General features: G+C 45.1%; 1 protein-coding gene across 2 annotated transcripts in view; it reads right to left on the bottom strand.

Annotated features, from left to right (window-relative positions):
• The window catches only part of mapk8ip2 (mitogen-activated protein kinase 8 interacting protein 2), a 154,842-nt gene that overhangs the window by 13,082 nt on the left and 119,596 nt on the right, over positions 1-22,164 (bottom strand). The window contains exons 3-6 of one of the 2 annotated variants that reach the window (XM_082957267.1): positions 16,579-16,809; positions 16,376-16,454; positions 2,771-2,974; positions 2-2,327 (exon numbers count right to left, since the gene is read on the bottom strand). In XM_082957267.1, the coding sequence (XP_082813393.1) occupies positions 2-2,327; positions 2,771-2,974; positions 16,376-16,454; positions 16,579-16,809 (2,840 nt within the window). The remainder of the gene's footprint in view (position 1; positions 2,328-2,770; positions 2,975-16,375; positions 16,455-16,578; positions 16,810-22,164) is intronic. The other variant, XM_082957268.1, reaches the window with a different exon arrangement.

The raw sequence follows: 22,164 nt of genomic DNA, 5'->3' as shown, positions 1-22,164 counted from the left end.
CCGCCTGAGGCTGACCAGCTCCAGTGTAGTGTTCTCATCCACCACCAGAGTGTACTTCATGGAGTCGTACGCTAGACCATCATCATCTGGCCTGGACCGCAGGGCCTGCAGGGGGAGGTCCCTCACACACAGGGGGGGGTCCTGCTTTGACAGGGGGAGGTCCCGGACGCTCTCATCGATAGGCGGGGAGCTGTCCAGGTATTGATTGCTGCCACGATAGGATGACTGCTTCCTCAGGCAGCTCAGGAACGGGGAGCAGTCTCCTTCCTCTTCCTCCTCCTCTTCCTCATCGTTGTCGGTGGAGTAGGTGAGGCTGAAGCATCGGTTGGTCTGGGCCGTGGGGATGTCCAGGGTCATGCTGTGTTTGACTGTGGTGATGCGTTCCAGGGAGGCCGTAGAGCGTCCGTTGGGCTTGGCCTCTATCTCGCGGCCCTCGTCCTTGTCACTCGCTACGCTCTCACTCAGACTGGGAGAGTCCAGCTCCTTCCTCCCCTCCAGCATCATCAGATCATTATCAGGTTCCACAATATCATCCCTTTCTTCATCCTTCCTCTTGGTGTTTTTGCCTGATTTAGGGCTGGTGAAGTCTTTCTCAGAGTCCTGAGTGTGGTTGTTGTCTGTGGATACCCTGTTGCCATAGCGCTCCACGATCACCGGTCTGATGGTGTCAGCTGTAGGATTGTTCATGTACAGACAGGAGCCAAATCTTTCGTTTGCTTTCCCTGCATTCCCTTTGGGTGGCTCTGCACTCTTCTCCCTCTTATCTCTCTCCTTCCCTTCCTTCCTCAGGCCCCTCCCTTCTTTATCCTCCTCCTCCGATCTCTTCGTCCCAGATTTCTGCATTTGTTCATCCGTGGCTTCGGTGAACGCGTCTGGCTCGATATCCGAGGAGGGTGAGATGGTGTCCGAGATGGACACTGACCTCTTGAAACAGTCCTCAGGACAGCTGATTGGATAAGACCCCTCCGAGATCATCTTGTTCACCAGGTTGCTTAGCAACCAGGGTGAGTCTGAATTCTCGCTCAGCTCATCCTCGCTCTCCGACTCGGACCCTCCCTCACTGTTCCCATCGTAGTCATCAGCATGGGTGGGTATGAGTCTTGGTCCTACTGGCAGGTAGAAGGAGCGTTTGAAGCTCTCCAGGCTGTGGTCTGGTTCTATCTGGAGGACCATCTGTCTGGACATGCTGTCCTCACTGCGCTGGGCTGGGGGCAGGGTCTCATCTGGGTCGGCCTGGTGCTCATAGGGCAAGTCATTATCATCATCATCATCTACACTTTGTAGGCCCATCAGAGCCTGGCCGTCATCATAGGGCTCTGGGGGTAGGACGAGGGAGTCAGCAGGGGAGGGGGTGGCCAGGGTGGAGGAGAAAAGTTGTGGTGAGGGTAAGGGTGAGTCCTCTTTGATGGGGTCTGGCTGGCCAAGGAGGAGTGATACCTTCATTCCCACAATTCCACTGTCCTGTTCTAACTCGGTGTCCGGGTCCAGTTCCTGGTCGGAGGTGGGTGAACTGGCCTCCTCAATGGAGTTGGTGAGGTGGGAGGAGCGTCCACTACTACTGTCATCACTGGTCAGGTCCAGCTCTGTCTCTGAGATGGAGGAGATCATGTTGGAGACCAGGGGTCCTCCGCAGGCGAATGCTGCCTCAAGCTCCCCTTCGATGTCTGAGTCTGACCCGGGAGAGCTCAGTTCCTGGTCTTGGTCTGAGGTGGTGTAGCACCGCTTGGCGTTCATGTCAGCAATGCCTGGGTCTGAGGATGGAGAGTTGGAGTCATTGCCCACCTCATTGGCTGCACCTGGACGCTGGCTCTGATCAGTGCTTCGGGATTGGTCGAGAACATCAGAGCGGCTTGATGACATGTAGCTGGAGAAGGAAGCCAGCTCAGAGGGCTCGATGGAGGGGAACTCAACGTAGACTGAGCTCTGGTTCTCCTTACACACCATGTCATAGGTCTCCTTACACATAAACTCTACGTCAAAATCTTTCTCCAGCTCCTCATCTGACAGAGGGGTGTCAGCTCCATCGTTCCCCCCGATGGGAGCAGTGGAGGACAGGCATCGGCTGGTCCCGTCTGGGTCGTTCTCCAGTTCCGGGTCTAGGCCTGACTCAGTGGTGACCGTGTAGGTGTCGGTGGCACGTCGCTGGGTGGACGTGCAGGACCGTGAAAATTTGTGGTTGTGGTCAGCGCTGTTGAGGTCATGGTCAACCTCAGTGTCAGAGCATTGGGATTGGTCATCCAGGGATGGAACTCTGAAGATCAGAGGGTCAGCTGAGGAATTAATGACCTCATCAGAGCCCGGGTGAGACTTGTGTTGACCGAAGGAGCCTGTTGGGGAGAGGGGAGAGAAGGGAAGAGAAAGAGTGAAGATAAATAAAGAGAGATGGTAGAGGGTGAGGGAGATGAGAAGGAAAGAGAAATGAGAATTGATCATGTAAGCATTATACAATAGCAGATTTGAACCAGAAGTCACCAAAGTGGGGATGGCAGTGAGGGGAGCAGGAGATAAACCGACCTATGCAAACTATCCTTGTGTTGCGTCCAAACACTCAATAACAAATGAATTCTCACAAATTGGACTAGGAACTTTTGGTGTCAAAATGGAGCCCATTCTTTAGAGAATCCCAAACGGAGTTTGCCAAAGTCTTTATCTATAGCTCTGGCCAGTGAGGACAGGAGGACAGGACGACTACACTTTCACATCACGTCACTTCATGTTTATGGGGGATGATGACCTCTGAACTCTGACAGGCAGCCATTTTGTTTGTTACCGTATTCAGGCCTCTCCCGTCTGTTGCCTTCCATGTCGCAAAGGAGGGGCCTGCGAGGGGACTGGGGGTAGGTGCCCTCCCCTGCCTGTTTGGGGGGAGTACCTTTGCTCTGGGACCCTGGGGCCTGGGGGGCTGGTTGGGAGGGGCACTGGCCCGTCACGTGACTCCCATCCTCCAGACAAGAGTGGGTTGGAGACAGACGGCCTGCAAGCAGAGGACAACAGCTTTCTGTAACATTTAAAGACACAGCATCTAAAGACAATACTAAGAGGTAGATAAATGATCATACAAACATTTGTAGAAAAACGTTTCCTTAGAAAGCTAGGGCATTCCTTCATAAGCAATCTTTTCTATGAACTGTTCTGGCAGGAAAGGTGGGTCCCATGCCGCTGATTAACATTGCGCACCACATGGGTCAACTCCGCAACAGCTCGCTGTATGATTGCACCGATCCACAGCTTTGAAGTAAGCAGCAATTTGTTGACCTTGCAGCGGAATCCAGGGATCTGACCCAATGCAGGGAAGAGGATCAGCATCTACCCAGACCTGAGTAACCGAACTGCTAAAACAGGTGAGATCCCAGCTACGCAAGCTAAATTAACTGAATTCCAACTTGTTATTGGGACAGACATGAACACCATTCTGGACATGCGGGACAAATCTAAAAGACCAACTACAATCCAAACGCAATCAAGGTTCTCCAACATATACTCTCTGATTATCACGTAAGAATATTACGAAGATAAATACACAACGCAGAGGACAAGAGGTCAAAAGCACTAAAAGTCAATAGAGTACTAACGGTCAATAGGGAATTATCAATGGAAATAGTTGGTTTTCAGTTCAACATCTGTTGGAATGTCAGTCCTGAACGTGTGGCACGTTCTCATTGGTCCAACCTGAAATAGGATATTTGTTATTTGGCCATTGGCCCAGTTTTATTGCAAGGAATTCTAATTGGTCAACCCCAGGCTAGGGCTGAGTTATAAAACTACATCCTGTCCCTTTGTTCTGTGGAGAGAACCACAGGAGAGAATCACAGGAGAGAATCACAGGAGAGAATCACTGGAGAGAATCACTGGAGAGAATCACTGAGGACAGGAGAGCATGAACATCTACCATCTACCTCCCCGCATGATTCATCCTCTTTGAATAAGAATAAAACAGGCAGAAAACATCTCGAATCGATTTCATACTATTATCGAGTTTTCTATTTTCTTGATATGTTGGAGAGCCTTGGTTGCTTGTGGAATGGTGTCAAAGCTTGAGCGGTCTTCTCCCAAAAATGGTCTTCTCACAAAAATCGTTCTTCTCCCAAAAACATCTATAGCGTCCAAACGTTTTGGCCTACACAAGAATAGCAACCCTCTGTGGACAGCTGAGACTCTCACAAACATGATGATGTTCTCCAGGATGCCCACAAGCCTCACGAGACTCGTCTGAAGATCCACGGTACCAGTTAAAAAAAATGATGTAAGTATATATGTAGATACAGTAGTTTAGTGCCTAAAATAAGGGAATAAATACATGAAAAGAAAGTTTCCTGATCTTTCAAATATCTCTCAGATTTTTTTTTTTACTATCTGTTGTTCCAAGTAGTGAATCTGTTATTCAATGCGTTTCTATTGGTTAATAGCAGTAATGCAAAATTCAATGTTTCATCCAATAATTGTTTTACATCATTTTTTGATACCTTTAGGCACTGGTTCCCAAACCTTTTATAGTCCCGTACCCCTTTAAACATTCAACCTCCAGCTGCTTACCCCCTCTAGCACCAGGGTCAGCACACTCTCAAATGTTGTTTTTGCCATCATTGTAAGCCTGCCACACACACACTACACGATACATTTATTAAACATAAGAATGAGTGTGTGTTTTTGTCACAACCCGACTCATGGGATGTGTCAAAGACCTCTTGTAGGACTAAGGCACAAATAATAATATAATAATAATCAATAATTTTGCTCTTTATTAGCCATCATACATAAAAAAACGTATTTGTTCATCAAAAATGTTAAATAACTCACCACAGGTTAATGAGAAGGGTGTGCTTGAAAGGATGCACATAACTCTGCAATGCTGGATTGTATTGGAGAGAGTCTCAGTCTTAAATCATTTTCCACACACAGTCTGTGCCTGTACTTAGCTTCATTCTAGTGAGGGTCGAGAATCCACTCTCACATACAGTTGAAGTCGGAAGTTTACATACACTTAGGTTGGAGTCATTAAAACTCGTTTTTCAACCACTCCACAAATGTCTTGTTAACAAACTATAGTTTTGGCAAGTCGGTTATGACATCTACTTTGTGCATGACACAAGTAATTTTTCCAACAATTGTTTACAGACAGATTATTTCACTTATAATTCACTGTATCACAATTCCAGTGGGTCAGAAGTTTACATACAATAACTTGACTGTGCCTTTGAACAGCTTGAAAAATTCCAGAAAATTATGTCATGGCTTTAGAAGCTTCTGATATTGACATCATTTGAGTCAATTGGAGGTGTAACTGTGGATGTAATTCAAGGCCTACCTTCAAATGCAGTGCCTCTTTGCTTGACATCATGGGAAAATCAAAAGAAATCAGCCAAGACCTCAGAAAAAAGATTGTAGACCTCCACAAGTCTGGTTCATCCTTGGGAGCAATTTCCAAATGCATGAAGGTACCACGTTCATCTGTACAAACAATAGTACACAAGTATAAACACCATGGGACCACGCAGCCGTCATACCGCTCAGGAAGGAGACGTGTTGTCTCCTAGAGATGAATGTATTTTGTTGCGAAAAGTGCAAATCAATCCCATAACAACAGCAAAGGACCTTGTGACGATGCTAGAGGAAACAGGTACAAAAGTATCTATATCCACAGTAAAACGAGTCCTATATCGACATAACCTGAAAGGCCGCTCAGCAAGGAAGAAGCCACTGCTCCAAAACCGCTATAGAAAAGCCAGACTGCGGTTTGCACATGCACATGGACATGCACATGGGGACAAAGATTGTACTTTTTGGAGAAATGTCCTCTGGTGTGATGAAAAAAAAATAGAACTGTTCGCCATAATGACCATCGTTATGTTTGGAGGAAAAAGGCGGAGGCTTGTAAGCCGAAGAACACCATCCCAATCGTGAAGCACGGGGGTGGCAGCATCATGTTGTGGGAGTGCTTTGCTGCAGGAGGGACTGGTGCACTTCACAAAATAGATGGCATCATGAGGATGGAAAATTAGGTGGATATATTGAAGCAAAATCTCAAGACATCAGTCAGGAAGTTAAAGCTTGGTCGCAAATGGGTCTTCCAAATGGACAATGACCCCAAGCATACTTCCAAAGTTGTGGCAAAATGACTGAAGAGCAACAAAGTCAAGGTATTGGAATGGCCATCACAAAGCCCTGACCTCAATCTTATAGAAAATTTGTGGGCAGAACTGAAAAAGTGTGTGCGAGCAAGGAGGCCTACAAACCTGACTCAGTTACACCAGCTCTGTCAGGAGGAATGGGCCAAAATTCACCCAACTTATTGTGGGAAGCTTGTGGAAGGCTACCCGAAACGTTTGACCCAAGTTAAACAATTTAAAGGCAATGCTACCAAATACTATGTGTATGTAAACTTCTGACCCACTGGGAATGTGATGAAAGAAATAAAAGCTGAAATAAATCATTCTCTCTACTATTATTCTGACATTTCATATTCTTAAAATAAAGTGGTGATCCTAACTGACCTAAGAGAGGGAATTTTTACTAGGATTAAATGTCAGGAATTGTGAAAAACGGAGTTTATATGTATTTGGCAAAGGTGTATGTAAACTTCCGACTTCAACTGTACTGTAACGCCCTGGCCATAGAGAGGGGTTTTTTGTTCTTTATTTTGGTTAGGCCAGGGTGTTACATTGGGTGGGTGTTCTATGTTCCTTTTTTCTATGTTTTGGTATTTCTTTGTTTTGGGCCGTGTGTGGCTCCCAATCAGGCACAGCTGAAGCTCGTTGCTGCTGATTGGGAGTCACACATAAGGAGCATGTTTTTCCTTTGGGTTTTGTGGGTAATTGTTTCTGTTTAGTTTTGTACCTAGCAGAACTGTAGGCTGTCGTTCATTTTCGTGTTTTGTTTAAAGTGTTTCTATTAATTAAATATTGAATATGAACACTCACTCCGCTGCGTATTGGTCCACCTTTTCGGACGATGACTTATCTGTTTCATCTGACGACGAAGACAGCCGTTACAGAATTACCCACCAACAACGAACCAAGCAGCAGAGGAAGGAGCAGCACAAGGAGAGGCACCAGGAGAAAAGCTATCTGGAGTCATGGACTTGGGAGGAAATCCTGGACGGGAAAGGACCATGGACTCAAGCTGGGGATTATCGCCGCCTGCAGTGGGAGATCGAGGCGGCGAGTGCTGAGAGGCGCTGGTATGAGGAGAGGGAGCGCAACGGACACGGGAGGCAGCCCCACAATTTTTTTGGGGGGGGGCACACGGGGAGATTGGCGGAGTCAGGTGGTAGACCTAAGCCAACTCCCCGTGCTTACCGGAAGCAGCGTGGTACTGGTAAGACACCATGTTATGCTGTGGAGCGCACGGTGTCCCCAGTGCGCGTTCAAAGCCCGGTGCGCTACATACCAGCCCCCCGCAAGTGCCATGCGAGTGCAGGCATCGAGCCAGGGCGGATGGTGCCAGCTCAGCGCATCTGGTCTCCAGTGCGCCTCCTCGGTCCAGGTTATCCTGCGCTGGCGTTGCGCACTGTGTCTCCAGAGCGCTGGGAGGGTCCAGTTCGCCCAATGCCTGCTCTCCGCCCGTGCCAGGCCAAAGTGGGCATTCAGCCTGGAGTGTGGGTAAAGAGTGTCCGTACCAGAACTCCAGTGCTCCCCCACAGCCCGGTTTATCCTGTGCCTCCTCCTCGGACCAGGCCTCCAGTGGGTCTCCCCATCCTGGTCCATCCTGTGCCACCTCCCAGGACCAGGCCTCCAGTGGGTCTCCCCATCCTGGTCCATCCTGTGCCACCTCCCAGGACCAGGCCTCCAGTGGGTCTCCCCATCCTGGTCCATCCTGTGCCACCTCCCAGGACTAGGCCTCCAGTGGGTCTCACCAGTCAACAGTCGCCAGAGCTGCCCGCCAGTCAACAGTCGTCAGAGCTGCCCGCCAGTCAACAGTCGTCAGAGCTGCCCGCCAGTCAACAGTCGTCAGAGCTGCCCGCCAGTCAACAGTCGTCAGAGCTGCCCGCCAGTCAACAGTCGTCAGAGCTGCCCACCAGTCAACAGTCGCCAGAGAGGCCAGACTGCGCTGAACTGCCGGAGTGGCCAGACTGCGCTGAACTGCCAGAGTGGCCAGACTGCGCTGAACTGCCGGAGTGGCCAGACTGCGCTGAACTGCCAGAGTGGCCAGACTGCCCTGAACTGCCAGAGTGGCCAGGGACGCCCGCCAGCCCGGTGAGGCCTGTGCCCAGGGCCAGGCATCCCTCATGTCTCCCCAGCCTGGTGAATCCTGGGTCAGTGCCGTCGGAGCCGCCAGGGACGCCCGCCAGCCGGGCGCTGCCAGGGACGCCCGCCAGCCGGGCGCAGCCAGGGTCGCCCGCCAGCCGGGCGCAACCATCGCCGCCCGCCAGCCGGGCGCAGCCAGGGACGCCCGCCAGCCGGGCGCAGCCAGGGACGCCCGCCAGCCGGGCGCAGCCAGGGTCGCCCGCCAGCCGGGCGCAACCATCGCCGGTCGCCAGCCGGGCGCAACCAGGGTCGCCCGCCAGCCGGGCGCAACCATCGCCGGTCGCCAGCCGGGTGCAGTCAGCGTCGCCCACCAGACCTTCGGCGCGGCCAGGTGCGCCACCTAAGAGGGCGACGTCAAGGGTGGAGCAGAGTCCACGTCCCGCACCTGAGCCGCCGCCGTAAGAAGGCCCACCCGGACCCTCCCCTTCAGAGTCAGGTTTTGCGGCCGGAGTCCGCACCTTTGGGGGGGGGGTACTGTAACGCCCTGGCCATAGAGAGGGGTTTTTTGTTCTTTATTTTGGTTAGGCCAGGGTGTTACATTGGGTGGGTGTTCTATGTTCCTTTTTCTATGTTTTGGTATTTCTTTGTTTTGGGCCGTGTGTGGCTCCCAATCAGGCACAGCTGAAGCTCGTTGCTGCTGATTGGGAGTCACACATAAGGAGCATGTTTTTCCTTTGGGTTTTGTGGGTAATTGTTTCTATTTAGTTTTGTACCTAGCAGAACTGTAGGCTGTCGTTCATTTTCGTGTTTTGTTTAAAGTGTTTCTATTAATTAAATATTGAATATGAACACTCACTCCGCTGCGTATTGGTCCACCTTTTCGGACGATGACTTATCTGTTTCATCTGACGACGAAGACAGCCGTTACATGTAGGTACGTGGTTGCAAAGGGCATCAGTGTCTTAACAGCACAATTTGCCACGGCAAGAAAATCTGAGCACAGCCCTATCCAGAAATCTGGCAGTGGCTTCTGATTAAATTACATTTTCACAGAACCGCTTGTTGCAATTTCGATGAGGCTCTCTTGTTCAGATATCGGTAAGTGGACAGGAGGCAGAGCATGAAAGGGATAACGAATCCGGTTGTTTGTGTCTTCCGTTTCGGGAAAGTACCTGCGTAATTGCGCACCCAGCTCACTCAGGTGCTTCGCTATATCACATTTGACATTGTCCGTACGCTTGAGTTCATTTGCACACAAAAAAATCATACAATGATGGAAAGACCTGTGTGGTGTCCTTGTTAACGCAGACTGAAAAAGAGCTCTAACTTCTTATTCATAGCCTCAATTTTGTCCCGCACATTAAACATAGTTGCGGAGAGTCCCTGTAATCCTAGATTCAGATCATTCAGATGAGAAAAAACATCACCCAGATAGGCCAGTTGTGTGAGAAACTCATCATCATGCAAGCGGTCAGACAAGTGAAAATTACGGTCAGTAAAGTAAACTTTAAGCTCGTCTCTCAATTTAAAAAAACATGTCGATACCTTGCCCCTTGATAACCAGCGCACTTCTGTATGTTGTAAAAGCATCACATGGTCACTGCCCATAATGCAGAAAATACACAAGAGTTCAGGGGCCTTGCTTTAACAAAGTTAAACATTTTCACTGTAGTGTCCAAATCGTCTTTCAAGCTGTCAGGCATTCCCTTGGCAGCAAGAGCCTCTCGGTGGATTCTGAAGTGAACCCAAGTGGCGTCGGGAACAACTGCTTGCACGTGCGTTACCACTCCACTATGTCTCCCTGTCATGACTTTTGCGCCATCAGTACAGATACCAACACATCTTGACCACCAAAGTCCGTTTGATGTCACAAAGCTGTCCGGTACTTAAAAAATATCCTCTAATTTTGTCCTGGTTTCCAGTGCTTGGCAGAAGAGGAGGTCTTCCTTAATTGACCCCCATAAACGTAACGGACATATACCAGGAGCTGTGCCAGGCCCGCCATGTCAGTTGATTCATCCAGCTGTAACGCATAGAATTCACTGGCTTGTATGCGAAGCAGTAATTGTTTCAAAACATCTCCTGCCATGTCACTGATGCGTCATGAAACAATGTAGAAAATAGTAAAAATAAAGAAAAACGTTGAATGAGTAGGTGTGTCCAAACATTTGACTGGTACTGTATATATGTAGCTATTTTAGGCCCATGGGGTACCGGTGGGGTTAGGGTGACCACATTTAAAATACCCAAATGCGGGACAACAAGTGGGACAGTGTCAACCTTCTTTTCAAAGTGGTTGATAGTCGTCTGCAGAGAGGGAGGAGGAAGGATGGAGGATTAAGAAGGGAGGAAAAGTTGGAAAAAACTTTCCTAGAGTCAGAGCCTGAAGCTTTAAATGTAGTGATATTTTCTTTTTTTTATTTCACCTTTATTTAACCAGGTAGGCAAGTTCTCAATTATAACTGTGACCTGGCCAAGATAAAGCAAAGCAGTTCGACACATACAACAACACAGAGTTACACATGGAATAAACAAACATACAGTCAATAATACAGTAGAAAAAGTCTATATACAGCATGTCCAAATGAAGTAGGATAAGGGAGGTAAGGCAATAAATAGGCCATGGTGGCGAAGTAATTACAATATAGCAATTAAACACTGGAATGGTAGATGTGCAGAAGTTGAATGTGCAAGTAGAGATACTGGGGTGCAAAGGAGCAAGATAAATAAATAAATACAGTATGGGGATGAGGTAGTTGGATGGGCTATTTACAGATGGGCTATGTACATGTGCAGTGATCTGTGAGCTGCTCTGACAGCTGGTGCTTAAAGCTAGTGAGGGAGATATGAGTCACCTGCTTCAGTGATTTTTGAAGTTCGTTCCAGTCATTGGCAGCAGAGAACTGGAAGGAAATGCGGCCAAAGGAAGAATTGGCTTTGGGGTTGACTAGTGAGATATACCTGCTGGAGCGCATGCTACGGGTGGGTGCTGCTATGGTGACCAGTGACCTAGGTATTTGTAGTTGTCCACATAGTCTAAGTCAGAACCGTCCAGAGTAGTGATGCTGGACGGGCGGACAGGTGCGGGCAGCGATCGGTTGAAGAGCATGCATTTAGATTTACTTGCATTTAAGAGCAGTTGGAGGCCACAGAAGGGGAGTTGTATGGCATTGAAGCTCGTCTGGAGGTTAGTTAACCTGTTATGGCTAAGGGGCAGTATTTTCACGGCCGGATAAAAAACGTACCCGATTTAATCTGATTATTACTCCTGCCCAGAAACTAGAATATGCATACAATTATTGCCTTTGGATAGAAAACACCCTAACGTTTCTAAAACTGTTTGAATGGTGTCTGTGAGTATAACAGAACTCATATGGCAGGCAAAAACCTGAGAAGATTCCATACAGGAAGTGACCTGTCTGACAAGTTCTTGTTCATCTTGGCTCTTTTTATTGAAGACTGAGGATCTTTGCTGTAACGTGACACTTCCTACGGCTCCCATAGGCTCTCAGAACCCGGGAAAAAGCTGAATGATATCGAGGCAGCCTCTGGCTGAAACACATTATCGCCTTTGGTAAGTGGCCGATCAGAGGACAATGGGCTTAGGCGCGTGCACGAGTCGACCCCATGCTTTATTTTCTTTCGTCTTTTTACCTAAACGCAGATTCCCGGTCGGAATATTATCGCTTTGTTACGAGAAAATGGCATAAAAATTGATTTTAAACAGCGGTTGACATGCTTCGAAGTACGGTAATGGAATATTTAGACATTTTTGGTCACGAAATGCGTCATGCTCGTCACCCTTCTTGACCATTCGGATAGTGTCTTGAACGCACGAACAAAACGCCGCTATTTGGATATAACAATGGATTATTTGGGACCAAACCAACATTTGTTATTGAAGTAGAAGTCCTGGGAGTGCATTCTGACGAAGAACACCAAAGGTAATACAAATTTTCTTATAGTAAATCTGACTTTGGTGAGTGCTAAACTTGCTGGGATTCTAAATAGCTAGCCTTGTGATGCCGGGCTATCTACTGAGAATATTGCAAAATGTGCTTTCACCGAAAAGCTATTTTAAAATCGGACATAGCGAGTGCATAGAGGAGTTCTGTATCTATAATTCTTAAAATAATTGTTGTGTTTTTTGTGAACGTTTATCGTGAGTAATTTAGTAAATTCACCGGAAGTTTGCGGGGGGTATGCTAGTTCTGAACGTCACATGCTAATGTAAAAAGCTGTTTTTTGATATAAATATGAACTTGATTGAACAAAACATGCATTTATTGTATAACATAATGTCCTAGGGGTGTCATCTGATGAAGATCATCAAAGGTTAGTGCTGCATTTAGCTGTGGTTTGGATTTATGTGACATTATATGCTAGCTTGAAAAATGGGTGTCTGATTATTTCTGGCTGGGTAATCTAATGTTTTGCTTTCGTTGTAAAGCCTTTTTGAAATCGGACAATGTGGTTAGATAAAGGAGAGTCTTGTCTTTAAAATGGTGTAAAATAGTCATATGTTTGAAAAATTGAAGTTTTTGTATTTTTGAGGAATTTGTAATTCGCGCCACGCCCATCATTGGCTATTGGAGCAGGTGTTCCGCTAGCGGAACGTCTAGATGTAAGAGGCTAACCCCTTCCAGGTCTCTGATCACTACTTTGTTTACTTTTCTGTCTCCCTCTCCTCCAACCCTAGCCACTCAGCCCCTACCCAGATGGTCATGCGCCGTCGCAATCATCTCCTCTCTCTTTCTCCTCTTATATCCTATCATTCTCTCCCCCTACTTGCTCCTCTTCTAACCTTTCCTCTCTTTCTTCTGCTAAATCTTTCTCCCTCCTGTCTCCTGATTCAACCTCTTCGACCTTACTCTCCTCCCTTTCCCCATACTATGACTCGCCCTGTACTCTTTTCTCCTGGCCGGCTCGGCCCTTCCCTCTCTGCTCCGTGGCTGAGTGACTCATTGCGAGCTTAAAGAACAGGGCTGCGGGCAGCTGAGCAAAATAAACTTCCCTCTTCTTTACCTTCTCTTCTGTATCCACTGCTAAAGCCACTTTTTATCCCACCGTACCTTCTCCGCTATGAAATCTGGTTTCAGAGCTGGTCATGGGTGCACCTCAGCCACGGTCAAGGTCCAAAACGATATCATAACCGCCATCGATAAGAGACATTACTGTGCAGCCGTATTCATCGACCTGGCCAAGGCTTTCGACTCTGTCAATCACCACATTCTTATCGGCAGACTCAACAGCCTTGGTTTCTCAAATGATTGCCTCGCCTGGTTCACCAACTACTTCTCTGATAGAGTTCAGTGTGTCAAATCAGAGGGCCTGTTCTCTGGACCTCTGGCAGTCTCTATGGGGGTGCCACAGGGTTCAATTCTCGGGCCGACTCTCTTCTCTGTATACAACAATGATGTCGCTCTTGCTGCTGGTGATTCTCTGATCCACCTCTACGCAGACGACACCATTCTGTATAACTCTGGTCCTTCTTTGGACACTGTGTTAGTAGGCAAACAGCCTCTAGTAAAGATGAGGTCAAGCGTACTGCCTGACTTGTGAGTTGGATTGGGAAAGGGTGAGAAAGGAGGGGAAAGAAATTGTTGGAAAGTAATTAATCAAAGGCAGATGTCGGGAGGTTGAAGTCGTTCAGTACGAAGAGTGGTGAGCCATCGTCAGGAAATGAGCTTATCAAGGTGTCAAGCTCATTGAGGAACTATCTAAGGGCACCTGGTGGGCGATAGATGACAACAATGTTAAGTTTGAGTGGACAAGTGACAGTGACAGCATGGCATTCAAATTAGGTGATGGACAGGTGAGTGAGGGAGAAAATAGAAAATCTCTAGTTAGGAGAAATGAGTAGCCCTGTGCCACCACCGCAACGACGAGATGCCCTCGAACTATGATAGAAGAGCAGGTAGAGTAGCAGTGTTGTCTGGGTTGATCCATCTCCGTCAGGGCCAAAAAGTCAAGGGAGTGAAGGGCAGGATAGACTGAGATGAACTCTGCGTTGCCAAACGCTGCCAGAGACTAGGAATTCCACATATATATCATAATAAACTGGGAAGTTTGACCCCTGAATGCTGATTGGCTGACAGTCATGGTATACCTTGGGTATGACAAAATATAAATTTTTACTGCTCTAATTACGTTTGGTAACCAGTTTATAATAGCAATAAGGCACCTCAGGAGTTTGTGGTATATGGACAATATACTATGGCTAAGGGATGTGTCCAGGCACTCTGCGATGCGTCGTGCGTAAGAACAGCCCTAAGCCGTGGTATATTGGCCATATACCACACCCCCTCGTGCCTTCTTGTTTAATTATAGAATATGCATACAGTGCACCCACACAATGTCTGTGACGTCCTGACCAGTACAGAGGATTATTTGTATTATTTGGTCAGGGCGTGGCAGAGGTATGTTTGTTTTGTATGGTGGGGGGGGGGGGGGGTTGTGTATAGCTTAGAGGGGTGTGTTATTTATGTGTTCCGGGGTTTTGTGGTGTATGTTTTAGTATGAGTAGGTTCTAGATTACGTTTTCTATGTGCAGGTTTGGTTGCTGGACTCTCAATTGGAGGCAGGTGTTTCTAGTTGCCTCTGATTGGGAGTCCTATAAGTAGGTGTGTGTTTTGTTTGTCACTTGTGGGTAGTTGTATGTTAGCACTGCTTTTGTTTAGCCTGCTACACTGTTCCTGTCGTGAGTTTTGTTTATTGTTTTTTCCCTCGTGTTCTCATTTAAAATAAAAGATGATGAGCACGCAATCCGCTGCATATTGGTCCACTTTGTCCAACAGCGATTTCAACATATCTTCTGACGAAGAGGAATGTGACAATGTCTCAATTTTTTTAAATATTTTTAATACCCTTAAACACCAAGTATAACTCATTTCATAATAGGCCATCATCACTGTCAATTGTGAATTGTAATTCTTCACGTTTTACCGGTGATACGTCCAAACTGCATCTGCATGCCAATAATTTGTTCTCAATCAGTTTCATAGGAATATGCATTTAAATCTTCTTCAATTACTTTTTCGTAAGCAAATTAGAGCAGATGGTGTTAACGAACTATATAGCCTTCCTGTATTTTGTTTCAATCTAAGTAAATTCTGCCTAGTAGAGAACGCTGCTGAGTTTTGCTTGCATGATAAAAAACCTTGGACCATTCAGCTAACCATCCTAAAATGTCATAAGAAATGACTAAGGTGGAGTTTTTGGTGTAACAGTAACATTATACTAAGCTATTATATTTGGTTCTGTTATGTAGAATACTAATGAATAATTATGTGATCTTCCAAGACATTGATTCAGCTTTGATCTAATTTTACTAAAGGAGCACCATTATGAGAAGTGTCAGAGCAATGCACCCGCTGCACCGAACAAGCTCATTGAAGCACACTTAGCCTACTCTTTTGCCTCGCACAAAATTTGGTGATGCATAAACGAGAGACCACATGTTTTATGAAAATCTGGGAATATTTGGCCAAGGAACATTTCTGGTTGGTCTCAGGAAATTTAAAACAGTTAGGAAGGGAGGCTTTTAAAATGGGTTTGAGTAAAGTAGAAGCAAATATAGCCATGTATAGCCTCACAAGTTTGACGAAATGACCTTGTCAGAAACACACTTTTTTAAAAGTAGTTAAGGCTAACTGTCCTCTCTAAGTTTAGCTGGAATGTAGCCCGAAAGGATTTGAGAAATGTGATTGGTTGACGATAGGCTTATGACATTGGCCTAAGTCTCATCTTGCGCTGCGCAGAATATCAGATCTCAACAACAATTGGAGTGTTTAACATCACCAGTACCACATCCTTATGATATATATATTTCATAAGCGCAACGTGACTGTAAGAGACAGGTCGGAATGTCTGACTGAAAAATACAACAAATCAAACTTTTTTATTTTTTATTACTGGTGTTTAAATATATTGATAAAATGCGGGCATGATTGTTTGGTTGCAGGACGCGGGACAAAGGGCCAAAAAAAAACAATTAAATTATATGAATTTGTGTATTGTGCATGTAGCCTCCAAAACAAGAAAATTAAAAAAAGTATACATTTATTTTTTTAAATACTTGGACATTTGGAGGACATTTAGAGGAAATAAGCTGCTAGGTGTTGGCAGTGGATTAGTATTGGATAAGTAATGAGTAGGGGGTAGTGGTAACAGTATGACAACATAGTACTCACCCTGTGAGGTAGGGTTGCGTAGAGAGTCCTGCCAGCTGCCCTTCTTTGGAGAAAGACTGCTGTTGTTGTTCAGTGAGTCCTGAGAGAGAGAGAGAAAAAGAGAGAGAGGTCAGCATAATTTCCCAAATCAGAGGAGAGCAGAAAGCAAAGTCTGGTTTTAAATGTGATAAGGTTGGAGGTTGAGTGTGTGCATGCATGTGTACCTGTGAGACAGTGGTGGTGAGGTTGAGGGTGGTGGGCCGGCTCTTCAGCGTGCCAAGGGTGGGGGAAGAAGGAGGGGAAGCGGTGGGGGAGGGAGGAGCATCAGGGTCCACCTCGTCTTCATCTTCCTCATCCTCCTCATCCTCGTCATCGATCATCTCAAACTCCTGGAAGTCGTCCTGGAAGGAGCAGACCGGGTGGTGCATATCGCTCTTCTCCAGAATCAGACAGTCCTGAAAGAGAGGTAGACAGATAGAGAGAGAGCGAGAGAGAGAGAGAAAGAGAGAGAGAGAGGGAGAGAATAAAAAGGGGAGGGGGAGAGACATTGAATGACTAAGGAAGAGATTGCTTTAATAATATTTTTACACTGTCAGCCGCTGAAATGTGATTCTATCAGCAATTTTCAAATGCTAGTATGAACAAAAGCAACAACCCCAGAGTCACCTTGCAATCATTTTCAGAGAAAGGTGTGGGACAGTTAAACCCATAGCAGCCTACAAGAAGAATATAACAAAACATTCTGTAATCATGCACTGCAGTATACGTATCAGCGTTCAAACACACATCAAAACAATGCAATCAACAGTGAAGAGGCGACTCCGGGATGCTGGTCTTCTAGGCAGAGTTGCAAATAAAAAGCCATATCTCAGACTGGCCAATAAAAAGAAAAGATTAAGATGGGCAAAAGAACACAGATACTGGACAGAGATATGGCTTTTTCTTTGCAACTCGCCTCTTCACTGTTGACGTTGAGACTGGTGTTTTGCGCGTACTATTTATTAAAGGCGCACATTTGTAAATCTCAAACTCTAAAAGTAATTGGAAAGGTAGATACAAATCATGTGTGATATTGTGGTTACAATAAAGATTGTAGCCCATCATGCAAATGTTTCCTATTAGCAGGACAATATACTTTTTATAGCCCAGCTACTGTTGTGAAAAATCCCTCAACTTGCAATGTATTCGATGCTTAGGTACTCTAAAGTGTTACATTTATAACTCAAAACAGCATTTCTGCATCAACATCTTTATGTTTTCGTTTATCTTCTTGAACTTCTTCCTTTTTTTCTATAGCAATTTTGATGAAATTGCTCAAGGGCCACGGTTGATTTGTCTGTGAAAATGACGTTATTGAATGTCTTGCCAGCTTTGATCCATGCCTGGGGGACGCAAAGTTTGATCCATGCCTGCAGGACGCAAAGTTCTTTGTTTGTCAGACGAATCATTGGAATCATTGACTCACTCACGCGATGAAAAGGGCGAGGATTGAGATGGAGTCACAATCCATGCCAGGCACACCTGTAAGCTCTGGAACTTCAACTCCGACATACAGAGTCAACATATGTGGCGGGTTCGTCAGGTCTTATGTTCACCCTGACATTTCCGTTCCTCTTTTGACAACAGAAGAGTGTGAAGAGGTATTAGGCAGGGGTGTTCTTTGTCAGGAATGTTATAAGCCATCGCTATAGAGCCACTACTAAATAGCATTAGAAATCGCAATGAAGGGGTGTACCTTTCAGAGGATATTCCTCTTATTCGTCTCTCAGCCTATGCTGTTATTTTAGTGAAAAATCAAGCAGAGGTGGATAGTTTGAGTCTCATTGGGAAAAAAAGTTATGATTTACAGATTGGAAAATGGTCTGGAGGGATCATGGCTTTGCCAGGGGGGGCTGGAATGGTGTAGGGGGGGGGGGGGGGGGGGTGTTAAGTATCTTGGAGTGTACCTATGGGATGAGGGGAGAATGGAAAAAAATTGGAATGTGGTGCTTGAAATGGTGTAAGGGAGGATGAGGAGATGGCGTTGGTTGTTATCTCGTATGTCATACAGGGGGCATACCATTATTGTTAACAATATGGTTGCCTCTGCACTGTGGCATCGGTTGTCATGTTTAGAGCCACCATCTGGCCTTCTGGCTAAGATACAGGCGATTATTATAGATTTATTTTTGGAGAAATATCATTGGGATCCACAAAGTGTTTTGTATTTGTCAAAAGAGGAGGGGGAACAAGGTCTTGTACATCTTGCTAGAAGGGCTGCTGCTTTCCGGTTTCAGTTTATTCAAAGGTTGCTTCATGGACCGGAAAATGTGGTTTGGAGAGGGGTGGCAGGTCTGGTATTACAGCAGGTCAGGGGATTAAGTATAAAGAAGGCTTTAATCTTGGTTGATAGTAGACAGATTTCTAGGGAAGGAGTACCTCCGTTTTACTGTGTCCTTCTTAGGGTGTGGAGCATAATGGAGGTGTCCAGACACACTCCAACGGAGTCATTGTATTGGCTGCTGGAGGAACCTCTGGTGTATGGGGCAAGACTGGATTGTACAACTGCAGCTGTTCCACATTTTTCCAAGATTCTGGTGAAGGGCAAAATCATCACCCTAAAACAGTGAATGGCCATGACTGGGCCCACCTTAATGGATGGAGGACGAGTGGCTGAACATTTGGGGGTGAGGTCATAAAGGATTGTCGGAGTTTATGCTTAATAGAAGAAGGTACCAGATGAAAAAGTCCCATTTCCAAGACTAGGGATTACATCCAATATCCCAGAGTCAGAAAGAAAGGCGTTATTAATGGATTTGAGAGGGTTAGAAGAGATGGGGTTGGATGAGGTGAATGGGAAAGACTTATATAGGGGGGGTGTCAAGGTTTTGAATAAAGATACATTGAAGACTAGAAAATACACTCCTTGGAGGGTAAAACTGGGCATTGGTGACAAGGTAAAGCCAGCATGGAGAGCACTGTACAAGCCACCGTTACAAAAGGCCACTGCTGACATGCAATGGAGGGTTTTGCATGGCATCATTGCAGTTAATGCTTTTGTATCTGTTATTAACTCAGATGTTGGAGATGGATGTCCTTTTTGTAACATAAGATAAACAATTTTTCACTGTTTTATGGAGTGTGAGAGGATAAAGCCTATCTTTGAAATACTGGAGTCTTTGTTTACAGCTGTATGGGAGATTTTCAATAACATTGTTTTTACTTTGGGGTTTCAACATAGTAAGAACAGAAAATAAAATGTAAACTGTTAAATGTTATTTTGGGACAAGCTTCTGTAAGATGTAACATATTTCTGAGTAGGAAACAAAATAGACACAGGATATGGGCAGGATGTAAGACGTGTTTTTAAAGGATTAGTCAAAGCGAGAATAAAAGTGTATTTTGAGTTCTTCTCCTCTGTAAAAGATAATTTTATTGATTGTAATTTTTATTTAGGAATGACATATTTGTTGTTTAATTTCTTAACCTCTTGACGGTCGCCTAGGATAGGGGGCGCCACAGCGCATTTTGAAAAGAATTTGTGCCCATTTTAAACGGCCTACTACTCAAACTCAGAAGCTAGGATATGCATATAATTAATACTTGTGGATAGAAAACACCCTAAAGTTTCTAAAACTGTTTGAATGGTGTCTGTGAGTATAACAGAACTCATATGGCAGTCAAAACCCCGAGACAGATCGAAACAGGAAGTGGAATTCTGAATTGCGAACTCAACTTCATCACGTTGCCTATTAATCACACCGTGAGCTATGGTTAATTGAGCACTTCCTATTGCTTCCACTAGATGTCCCCAGTCTTTACAAAGTAATTTGAGTCTCCTACTGTGAAAACTGACAGAATGACACGCTGTGGAACGTGGTCACACGGAGAGGGCCATCACCATTATGACGCCGGCGCCCCTGGTTACCCTCCCCTTTCGAAAGGTTTTGAAACACAATGCAATCGTCCTCCTCGAATCTTATTGGAGCTCTGGTTGAAAAAGGCCATAAATATTTATGTTATACAACGTTTGACATGTTTGAACGAACCTAAATAAGAAAAAAATGCATTTTGTTGAAAGAGTAGCCCCGCGCACGTTGGTACTTTTGGTGCAGCCTTCAGAACGCGCTAACAACAACAAGCTAATGGAACATAAAGGATGAACTTTTTCGAACGAAAATACATTTGTTGTGGACCTGGGATTCCTGGAAGTGCCTAAGGATGAAGATAATCAAAGGTAAGGGATTATTGACAATAGTATACAAGACTAGATTTGATATGCGAATGTTCCAAGATGGCTAGCCTATTGCTATTGCTAGCCTATTGTTCTGAGTATTGCATCCCCTTTTATCGCAAAGTGTGATTACCCAGTAAAGTTATTTTTAAATCTGGCATTACAGGTGCTTTCAAGAGATATTCATCTATAAATCTTAGAATGACAATATTACATTTAAAAAAATGTTTTCGAATAGTAATTTAGTAAATTGTAGCGCTGTTTCATCGGATGCATTTGAGGGAAAATAGTTAGTCAACGTTACGCACCGATGTAAAATGCTGTTTTTATATATAAATATGAACTTTATCGAACAAAAGAATGCATGTATTGTGTAACATGATGTCCTAGGTGTGTCATCTGATGAAGATTGTCAAAGGTTACTGCTGCATTTAGCTGTTTTTTGGTTATTTGTGATGCATGTGGTTGGTCGGAAAATGGCTATGTGGCTACTTTTACGATATACTCCTCTAACATAATCTAATGTTTTGCTTTTGCTGTAAAGCCTTTTTGAAATCGGACAACGTGGTTCGATTCAGGAGAGGTGTATCTATAAAACGATATAATTTTAAAAAAGAATTGAAAAAATAAAATTATTACATTTTGTTATGCTAATGGCGATTTTTCGCTGGATCTCCGTCCCGTATCCGCACAGGGGTTAAACGGCCCTTATTTGTGTTAATAATTAAGTATAAAATAAAGGTTTTTATAAAAACTCAAAACTCTCTCTCTCTCCCTCTCCCTCTCTCTCTCTCAGAACTAGGGTTTTAATGGAATCATATAACCCAGAAGAAACAGTCAATCTATAACCCAGAGGAAATATAGCAGCTACATGTGACAGATACAGTACATTTTATGAGGAAGTCAATGACATAGCTACTGTACAATAGATATTTCACATCTTTATGGGCGATTGCTTTTTATTAGTAGAAAATAATATATGTGATCTACATTTTTATATTATCTAGTAATATTTTAGTTGTATTGATAGTGTTGTGTATTTATGATATCATAATGTACTCATAACAGTATTACTCCATTGAGGACATCTAAACATTGACATGTGACATCATTTATCTACAGTAAAACATCACCAGATCAATAAGAAGAGGTCATAATAACCCAAATAAATTGAACGACTACAATCTGATCCTTGATGACAGTGGAGAGAGTGGACATCTATAAATATGACTGTGTGTGTCTGTGTGTGTGTCTCTTTGAGGAGCGATCCCCAGTTCTCAGGTTCCCAAGGACATCCCTCCTAGTGGGTACAGACAGAGCTGACATTCCCTCCTGTTACAAGCCATGCAGGCAGCCTGGCGGAAGCAGAACCCTTCTGCTGACTGGAGAAAACCAGAGGGATGTTATGAATGAGTTTTCACCTCTCTTTCTGTCTCAAGGATAGGAGACAACATCATTACATCCAGAGAAATTAAATGAGTCTGCAGTGTCGGTCACAAGTATTCTGCTAATGGGCATGCACATAGATTGGACATTCAGTTCAGGGTTGTTTCTGCTCTGAATACTAGCTATATTGCTTACTGAAAAGTTCAGTGAC

This window comes from Salmo salar, chromosome 10, assembly GCF_965601325.2.
Source record: "Salmo salar chromosome 10, fSalSal1, whole genome shotgun sequence".
Classification (NCBI taxonomy): domain Eukaryota; kingdom Metazoa; phylum Chordata; class Actinopteri; order Salmoniformes; family Salmonidae; genus Salmo; species Salmo salar.
The sequence above is the reverse complement of the archived record's forward strand: the minus strand, read 5'-3'. Positions and strand labels throughout refer to the sequence as shown.